Here is a 10,361-nt window from a genome sequence, read left to right as displayed (position 1 = left end):
CATAGTGATGACTGGCAAAAAATATTTATTCTCTAGCTCACCTACTGTGATAGCTTTTAAGTTTGGAAAAGAAAAAAAAAATAGAGGTGGGGAATGTGTTTGAATCCTTCAAAACCTTCCAGTTGAGAACTGAGATTTGTATGCTTCTTGAGAGGACATTATTTGGCAAATATAATTAACTCCCTCATTGCCAAAGCATATATATACATATACATATACACACGCATGTACACATATACATATATATTTTATATGCATGCCTCCATGTTTCTTTCAAAATAAGATTTTTGTTTAGATATACAAAAATACATTATACACACATAACATTGATATATGTATAAACAACAGAGTTTATAAGTCCTTCATCAAATTGCATTATTTGATCTTCACATCCATGTGAAGGACTTATTTTTATAATCTTTATTTTACAGATGAGAAAAATATTTAGAGTAATTATAATAGAAAACTTCATTAAAATTATAATTGTTCTAAGAAAGGGATAAAACTTGAACTATGGTCTTATGACCCCACAGACCATGACTAATCACTAATATGACTGTAATATAGGTAAGTGGCTTTGAAAGAAAAACATGGATTCACTAGTAAATAATTTATACCATTTAACAGTTGACATAAATTTGATATGCGTTTTGGATAATTTCAAGTTTGTAGGAAATCTATAAATGATCATTTAAAAGATTAATTTATTAAAGTTTAATATAAATAAAAGTAGAAGAGATGACCATTTCTATAATGACATACTGTAATTATTAAGTAAAGCAAAAATCAAATTACACATAAATATAGAGGAGTATAATTAAAGAATATCATAGATGTGCTGGGAAAGGACCAGTGCAAAGAACGTAAAGATTGCTTTGTAAAGATAAGCTGAATTGCAATATGGTTTCTGTGGAACTCACCCTGGTCTAATTCAAAGGCATATAAATGAGGACTGCATGTTCAGCAATATTTAATCTACTAACAACAGCAAAGCTGAGGTAAAAGAAATTCCAGTATTTACACACGTGCTCAGGAGGTCACCACCTCCCATTCCTCAATATTCCCTCAATCCCCACCCCAAACAAGCATATATGCTACTATCTACAAATTTATAAAAGTAGTTAAAATATAGGGTACTGAAAACCACCAAATTAATTGTTAACATAGTCTCCTGTTCTAGAGAGATAAATCAGGATGACAGTACTCTGGTCAAAGCAAATAGATTTCAGTCTCAATTTTAGTCAGTATAAGGCTTTATTAGAAAAAAGGCTAAAATTAATACTTTAGTATACTTAATTACTTGCCATCCTAATGTTTTTATAGACTTAAAAGTCTGAAATATTGACTTTTATAGTGAATATGCCTCTAGTGCAGAATTTAAAATAAAAACAAAGGAAAAACTCCAGACCACATTTCTAAGATTTTAATTGAAGCCAAAGAGTAATTCTTTACCTTCTGTTCTCTAGTATAGCAAAATATGGCAATAATTTCTCTCTTTAAATGATGTAATATATAATTTCATCAGAACAACTAGTATAAGGAAAATGACTACCACAAAAGAGATGAGCATTTTACATACAGAGTAAGAATGTATCAAGCAATAAATAGAAAATCAACCCATTTATTAAACAGGCCACACAGCTGAGCACTACTGATTATGGTAAATTTAGAGCAAAAAATGTTACTGGGCAAGATTATACTCAAACTATAATAATCCTGCCATCTACATATGCACTGCTTTCATTCTATTCATCAAAGACAAACACATACTTACCTTATATAACAGAATTATAGAAAATCAGATGATAATTGGTTTACAAGGTCCTTTATGATCACTGACCTTAAAATTTTTACTCTCTAGAAATTGCCTTTAGGTTTTGTTCACTTGTTATCCTAAGTATGTTTTCCAAGCTGAATGTCAATAAATATCAATGCTTGAAACTGTAGGAAATGTCTTTATTTTGACAGATCTTTGAGAAGGAATGAACGATACTTGCAAATACTCATTTCCCAACACATTTTTAAGATAAAGAATCACCACCACCACATTGCCACCACCACACCTTCACCACACTGCAAAAGTAGACACTAGAGAAGTGAAACTCTGAAAGGACTTCTCTCCCTCAGAAATTATTCTATAAGGTAATCAAATAGCAAAGAAAGCATCAAAAGCAAAAAATGAACAGTAAATCTTAAAATTTAGTATTGTTTGTCATCAGCAGGCTAAACCCTTGGCCTAGGTTTAAAAGACAAGAAAGCATAGAAAAAAGCTTTGTTACCCAGTAACTGACGTATGGTGTATCTTCTTCATTCACACCACTTTGCTGCTTCAAACAGCACTGCCCAGACTTCCTTGACAAAGGTTAAGTCCAGAGACTCACCCATCATTTTCCACACCCCACTTTATGTATTTAGAATGTAACAAAGCATTCCAAGTGACTACAGCACAAAAGAATGCATGCTAATCTTTATAAAACTATATTCAAATTTTAACAGTCATAAAAATGCCTCTGGTTGTCCAATTAAGGAACAGACGAATTCATCACATTCAAATAGAATCCTGACAAATCTAAATACACCCAGTGCCTAGGGATAAGAGAAACATTCCCAGGTCACTTTATAAACAAAATTAAAGGGGTATCTTACTATCGAGTCTAAGGGTGGAAGAGATCATGATATGTATTGTTACCTCCATCTTCGTAACAGTAATTATCTCCATAAACATTGGCTCCAGAGAACTCTAGAACATGTTTCTTTCGCTTTTTCTCTTCCTGTAACTCCTTTTCTTGCAAAAGGCGAGCTATGTCCTGCAAAGACAAGAGGGATGGAAATATTACCAGAGAATGAACAAACATTTATAGTGGAGTTTGACATTCCACTGCTATGTTTTTATGAGCTCTGTCCATGGCTCTCCAGACTTTCTGGCATTTATTTCATGCCACCCAAACGCCACAGATGATTGCTCAAAAGGAGTGGCATATGACCTAGATGAGTTAGGCTGATTTTTAACAGAAATTTAGATTTAACATAATCTGAAGACATTCAAACCATAGTACTTCCTAAAGCTGGTTGGTTATACAACAGTATTTTTAAAATACATATTTGTGGGCCCTTTTTCCAAGCTGATGATTAAGTTTGCATGCAGTAATCTATAAAACTTTATAAATTATATTTATCATTTAATTTTAAAACTTTTAAAAAGACTTCTTTGGGTGATTCTGATTTAGGTTTGCATTAGAGTACCACTGTCTTAACTGAAAAAGAGAAAACAATTTTCCTCCTGTCTCCCACCTGTTTCATCTCTAGGCAAATTTTTAGGAGTTACTATGTGCAAGGCACTGTGAGGGACAGAGTGATGAATAACATTCCAACCCTGCTCCCCAAAAGATTATAATCCCTTTATGAAAACAAAAGTGCATGCAAATAATGACAATAAAATTAAATTTAAAAATGCCTCAAAAAAGAGTAAAAGTGTCTATGGGAGTACAAAAGAAAGAATATTATTTTTACTTGAAAGATTTTAGTTAACACTTTGCATTGCATTAGGCTTTGAACAAAGAACTGAATTCCAATAGGCAAATCAGGGAGAAAAAAGTTATGAACATTTTAATGGGCATCAATCTAAGCAATGGGCAATAGTCCAATTAGAACATAAATGTGGGGTGTTGTGGAAAAAGGTAAAGCTAAAAAAACAGTCTAAGGCTGGATCGTAGGCACTTCTTATAGACAATCTTAAGAAGTATGGAGTCTATAACGTAGGGGATGAAGGGTTACTAATGGTTTTGAGCTGCAGAGTGACAGTGTTCTGAATCTGAGAATTATTTCTGTGAAAGTCTCATGAAATAGCATATAAATGTACATGCTCATGTACATTTTTAATGAGAAAAGTCCAGATCGCTCATCAGATTCGTACAGGCTCATACAAATGTGGCAACAATACTCACTGGTACAAATGGTAATAACAATCATACATAGTCTGAGATACTTATTATATCTTTCTATTTATAATAAGGAAAACAAGAAGTACTTAAATGTTAATGATGGAAATATGAAGCAAGAACTATTCTTCCTCAAATTTTATGATATATCCAAATGAAGAATACACTAAGACTTCAAGGCATAGTAAAAAAAAAAAATTCATCTCAGTGAAGCAGAACGTTTTTCACATCTACGCACAAACAAATTTGGATGCTGAGGCTAGGTAAATTAGCAATGATTATCCATATCCTCAACTGTTTTTTCACTTTTCCTCAAAATAGCCTTACAAATCTGATTTTATGTTAAATAAATGCTAAATTCAAACTTAAAATGTACCATTAACACATTGCTTCTAACCAACATATATATATATATATATCCTTGATATGTAGATAAATATTGACAGATATAGACAGATAAATAATCTACGGAAAAGCCCAGGATATAATGTCAGACTCTTGAATGGGTACTCACAAAATGTTACAACTCAGAAAGGGAGGTAAGGGATACACTCCTACTTGATACAAGTATACTTTTCATGAATAGAACTTCAGACTCCTGAATGGGCACTCACAAAATGTTACAACTCAGAATGAGAGGTAAGGGATACACTCCTACTTAACACAAGTATACTTCCGTGAATAAAACTCTGAATTTCTAGGAATTTGAAGGAAAAACTATCCCCTACATCTGAAAGTTAAGACGATTCTCTTTTTCTTTCCAGTTCATGCCAGAGATGCTTTAAAGAGATATTGGGAGAGAAATAGTAATTACTGATATGAATTTTGAGGGGCTTTAATTCTTTATCTGTATAATGGAAAGTTTGAATGATTTAATCTTAAAATCAAATGTCTTTGACTCCCAATGTATCATGTTAATAAATCGGTCAGTGTTTACCAGGTGCCAGTCCCTGTGCCTGATTCATCACCTTTGATGTCTTACAAAGTAATATATTAATTAGCCAGGAAGAGAGATGGGTGGAACAGATAGCTTGTTCTTCAAACACTACTATTTCTTATAGAATTTTCCAAATTCCTATATTGTTTGTTGAAGAAGTGGAAAGAAATGTAAACACTTCCCTGAGTTGTTATGTTTACTAAGCATCCAACAGTACATTTTCCTAAGTGGTTTGGCTTACAGTAAACAAAAATTTCCCCTGCTATAACTGAGGAAAAAATATAAACGAAAATTATCAGGCCCAACTGCCATCAGAAATTATTATACTACACTCCAAGGACTTATAATTGCTTTCTTGCTATTCAATTTAGTCCTAATGAATACATAGTGATAAGCCACCCTCCCAATGTAAAGAACCAGGAGAGAAACAAAAATTATGCCCCTTCTTCATTACGTATTGGCTAGTCAAAGGAAGTACTTTTAATTAACTAGAAAAATAATAATCATTATAATATGTTGTATAACTTAAGCACCCAAACCTTTTCACTATTCTAAGCTCTCAGCTCTTTTTTGAGTGAGCTTCTATTCCAGTAAGGAGAAAAGGTTTGCTAGGCTTGAGGAAGGAAAGGATAAAACATTCAATGGAAAACTGCGACTAAATTACAGCTAGGGTTTAGCACAAGTCAGTTCTCCTAGCTGCTTTCCACCATTATGGTGCAATGAGTTCAGTTAGATGATTTCAACATCAAGTATTAATAATTTCCCCTAAAACAAGCTAAAGATGGCAATTATTAGTCACAGTACTTGGATATAGCTAACCAGCTTAGTCACCTTTGACAAAAACAACCTCCTTGGTCCTCAGCCTCTATGCTGGTCACAGTTAGTCCAGAACAGCACTTCCCAAGGTCTGTTCCTGGGAACACAGGTCCCAAAAGGTTCTCCAAAATAACATGGCATTCAACAGAAGGCACGTGCCATATTTAACTCTTTAAAATATACATCGGCATATTTTAAAACTTTGATAAAAGAAAAGAAACCTGTTCTCCTCTTTTAACCTAGGATTTTCCAAATTTACTTTATGAAAGAAGCCTCTTTTTACATTAAAAAAAAAACCTTATAGAATTAATGTCCTACATAACATAACTTGGGAAAACAAATCTAAAAGAACTCTTAAGCCCCTTCAAAATCATTTTTAATTATTTTCTAATCAGGTGGACTTACTTTGGGTTAATATGGAAAAATAACCCTGTTCCTTAAAAAACTTTCTAGTAAAGACATTTGGAATAGGAATTTACCCACTGTATCTCACCTCTCCCTTTTCTGTTATCCAAGCTCACCCAACTCTGGAAAATTTGAAACTACAACCATAAGAAAGGGCACAGTTAAGGATCTCTAGAATGCTAGAGGAAAGTAATTTTAATGAAAACATAGATTCACTGATTCCCTTCAATGGGACAAACATCATGCTACAGACCAGCAGGGAACTGGTTATACGGTCAATATTCTTAAAGTTCTTATTTACTAAGTGTTAAAAGCAAAACGATTACCATAATGTAAGACATGCAAAGATGAGGGAGGGCTCTAAGAGAGGCATTAATATAAATGAGGTGTGGTGAAGCACAGAAGAGCCCTGCACATCTTCCCCAAATAGATGACAAATTACTGAAACATGGTGTTGGGTTCTGTGGGGTATTTTTATGGTTTACTGGCTAAGTATTCCTAATCTGAAAATCCAAAATCCAAAATGCTCCTAAATCTAAAACTTTCTGAAGCACCACTGACATGATACTCAAAGAAAATGCTCATTGGAACATTTTGGATTTCAGATTTTCAGATTACAGATGCTCAATCTATCAGGGTTACTTCTCCCTTAAAGTTTTCACTTCTATCCTACAATGGCAGTGGTTTTCAAAATGAAAATCCTGAGTTTAAAAATAACCAGAAGAAGACCTAAAAATACAATTATCAAAAGACTATCAGAAAGAAAAAAAAAAAAGAAAATCATTCCATTAGCTTTTTAAACATTAATTAGCAATTAATAAATTGACATCTAACTCAGTAGAGATCTCAAGCCAGGTATAATCCCAAAAGGATTATCCTACAAAACCAGGAATATATTAATAGGATAATACCAATTCTATGAATGTAAAATATCAATATAACTAGGAAAAGAGAGAGAAAGAATTTTCTCAACCCTCCCACCACTTCCCTTTCTGGTTTTACATATATATATATATATATATAAACTTTTTTTTTTTTGAGACAGAGTCTCATTCTCTTGGCTGAAGTAGAATGGCTTCATGACAGCTCACTGAACCCGTGAACTCCTGGGCTCAAGTGATCCTCCTGCCTCAGTCTCCTGAGTAGCTGGGACTACAGGGGAACACCACCATGCCTGGCCAATTTTTCTATTTTTTGTAGCGATAGAGTGTTACTCTTGGTTAGGCTGGTATCAAACTCCTAACCCCAAGAGATCCTCCTGCCTCAGCCTCCCAGAGTGCTAGGATTATAGGCATAAGCCATCTGGCCTACATATGCATAAATGTTATTTTTAAAGTGCCTAAATGGAGGAAAATTTTTAATAGCTAACATATATGGCTATTTGAGCTGGTCTCTAAATATTGCCAAAGAATATATAAATATTCTTTCAGAACATGAAATTCTAATCACAGTATGGGGGCTATGAATAAATACCATGGTTCACACTAGATTCATTTTTTACTGTAAATTGATTACAAAATTTATCCCTGAACAGTTCATATAATAAATAGCTTCAAATTGCTGGACTAGCACTACAAACTTTTCATGACATGTTTGCTATGTTAATGTTTACTTAAGAAGGAAAAAAGTTTTTCCCTAAAATAGTTGTACATTCACATATATTTAAACCTTGGTACACACACACACACATATATCTATACACAGTCACACACACAGATACACACAAACTTAGAATTTTATTTACTAAGTTAAATCAACTAAACACATTCCTTGGCTCTCACTAAATAACACTAACAAATGCTTATGCTGTGTCTGAAAAGAAAGATCCCAATGAAATTAAGAATTAATCCACTGTTATTAGTCACAAATTCCTACAGTCCAGTATTCCTAAAGGCTACAAGCTCCTTCAATAGGGAGCCTAGACAGAATTCAACTACTACATTCAAGACATTAAGTAAAAGAGTTTAAAAAATAAAAAGAGCCAGGCACAGTGGCTCACACCTGTAATCCCAGCACTTGGGGCAGGAAGATCTCGAGGCCAGGAGTTCGAGATCAGCCTGGGCAATACAGTGAAACCCAGTCTCTACAAAAAATAAAAATAAAAAAAGTTAGCCAGGCATGTGCCTGTAGTCCTAGCTACTAGGGAGGCTGAGGTAGGAGGATGGCTTAAGCCCAGAAGTTTGAGGTTATGGTGAGCTGTGATCATGCCACTGCACTCCAGCCTGGGCAACAGAGTGAGACCGTATCTCTAAAAAACAATAATAATAATAATAATAATAATAATAAAATAAATAAATAAAAAGAAAGAAACAAAGACAGGACAGTGAGATAGACAGTAAATAACCCAAAGGAACAAAAGACATTCTATAAAAAAAGACATCTGCACTCAAATGTTTATGGTAGCACAATTCACTATTGGCAAGGATGTGGAAACAACCCAAGTACCCTTCAATCCATGAGAGGATTAATAAAATGTGGTATATGTATACTACGGAATACTACTCAATTACAAAAAACAATGGTGATTTAGCACCTCTTATATTATCCTGGATAGCGCTTGAGCCCATCCTTCAAAGCGAGGTATCACAAGAATGGAAAAACAACTGATCAACACTAAGGTGCTCAAATGGTAGTAATAATATTCATTGGGTTTTGGTCAGGTTGGGGGGTAGTGGAGGGTAAACTCACAATTAATGGATGCGGTGCACATTGTATGGGGGAAGGGCACACCTCTAGCCCTGGCTTGGGTGAGGCAAAGTCATTAGTTGTAACCAAAAATGTTTTTACCCCCGTAATATCCTGAAATTAAAAAAAAAGAAAGAAATACAAAAAAAGAGAGACGGTAAATAAGATGACAAAAAAAATTTTTCTTTCTTTTTTAGCCTTTCCACATCTGTCTCCTTGCATGGAAATGCTACTTTTCTTACATCTGTGTTCTGTTAACAAACACAATAAAATTATATCATAACAAAGGTAGAAATGCTAATTCACCCACACAAAGTTGTATAATTCCACTACTTTTCATGCAGAAGCACAATGTTTTTCAGAATAAAAGACCTCTGTCCCAACAGGAAAGGGGCCTTGGTGTCTACAATCAGTTATTTTTCAGGGTTATAAACAACCCAAGAAAGTTAACCCCCCAAATCTCTAAAAGACATTCGGGTAAAAATCCAGAGAGGAATTTTCCACAGCCTGCTGCTCAGTAAGAACTTATTAACTGAGCAAACTCTACAGGGAAGCAAAAGGCAGAGAGGAGAGGGGGAAAAAAAGAACTTGAACAGTTTGTAAGTAACAAACAGGCAATGCTTTTTTAAAAGCTGGTTAGAAGAATTAGCACTATCGTCTCAGTCTTAGTCTCCTCTGTCTTTTAGGCATCCTGTTTCCAATGGACTAAAATAAACAAGCATTTTCATACATCCTTCAATGACAAACCTTACTCGTGCACATTTTGTTCATTTAATATTAACAACATACTAGTTAGCTGAAAGTTACATTTTTCTACAATAAAAGAGTGTCTTGGCACAGTAGCCACCTTCTCATCTTAAGCATGAGTTGAAAAGTCAAAAAGTCTGAATGAAGTTTTCAAAGGCTATGCTAGTCTAGTCATTAAACCTCCACAACTGGTTTTCTATTGGGGAAGGAGGAACATGTCAGTAGGTCAAATAGTAGTGGAGGTCAAGCTCATGAGGGGCCTATAAAGGCAAATAAACACTTGAAGACCTCTCAAATCACACCATATTGGAACACATTTAAGCTTGAGTAATTTTCTCCTTTCTTATCTAGCTAGCATGTATCTCTCTGTAAGAGAAATCAGGGTTGTTAAAAGGGGCAGAATTGTGAGAAAAACACCTGGCAAGAAAGCAAAAAGAAAAGAGCAATTATTAACACATAGTGGATGCCTCATATATATGATCTCATTTAAGCCTCACAACAGCCCTTTAGGCTATGTACAACTATCATGATTTGCCCATTTTGGAACCTGAGGTTCTGCATCAAGTGAGATGCTGAAAGTCACACAAGTTAAAGAGCTAAAATTCAGACCCAAGTCAGTCTAATTCCAAGGCCCATATGTTTTATGTTGTGCCACAGTATGTATAAGTCAGAAGCAGTCAGTCAGAAATTGTACAGACACTTCTGCAGCATCTTATTTTAACTTGGGACCAATCATTAACTTCTTTAATGCTTAATTTCAACATCTGAAAAATGGAATTAATCACCACACTGCTTACTTTATATAATATTACCATGAGATTACTTATTGTGAT

At 34.3% G+C, this 10,361-nt stretch overlaps 1 protein-coding gene across 2 annotated transcripts in view; it reads right to left on the bottom strand.

The window, feature by feature from the left end:
• Positions 1-10,361, bottom strand: part of CCDC50 (coiled-coil domain containing 50) — a 72,844-nt gene that overhangs the window by 21,280 nt on the left and 41,203 nt on the right. For both annotated transcript variants that reach the window (XM_045539932.1, XM_045539935.1), the window contains exon 5: positions 2,690-2,807. In XM_045539932.1, the coding sequence (XP_045395888.1) occupies positions 2,690-2,807 (118 nt within the window). The remainder of the gene's footprint in view (positions 1-2,689; positions 2,808-10,361) is intronic.

The sequence above is a fragment of the Lemur catta genome, chromosome 1, assembly GCF_020740605.2.
Source record: "Lemur catta isolate mLemCat1 chromosome 1, mLemCat1.pri, whole genome shotgun sequence".
Taxonomy (NCBI): Eukaryota; Metazoa; Chordata; class Mammalia; order Primates; family Lemuridae; genus Lemur; species Lemur catta.
This window is presented reverse-complemented; position numbering and strand designations above follow the sequence as displayed.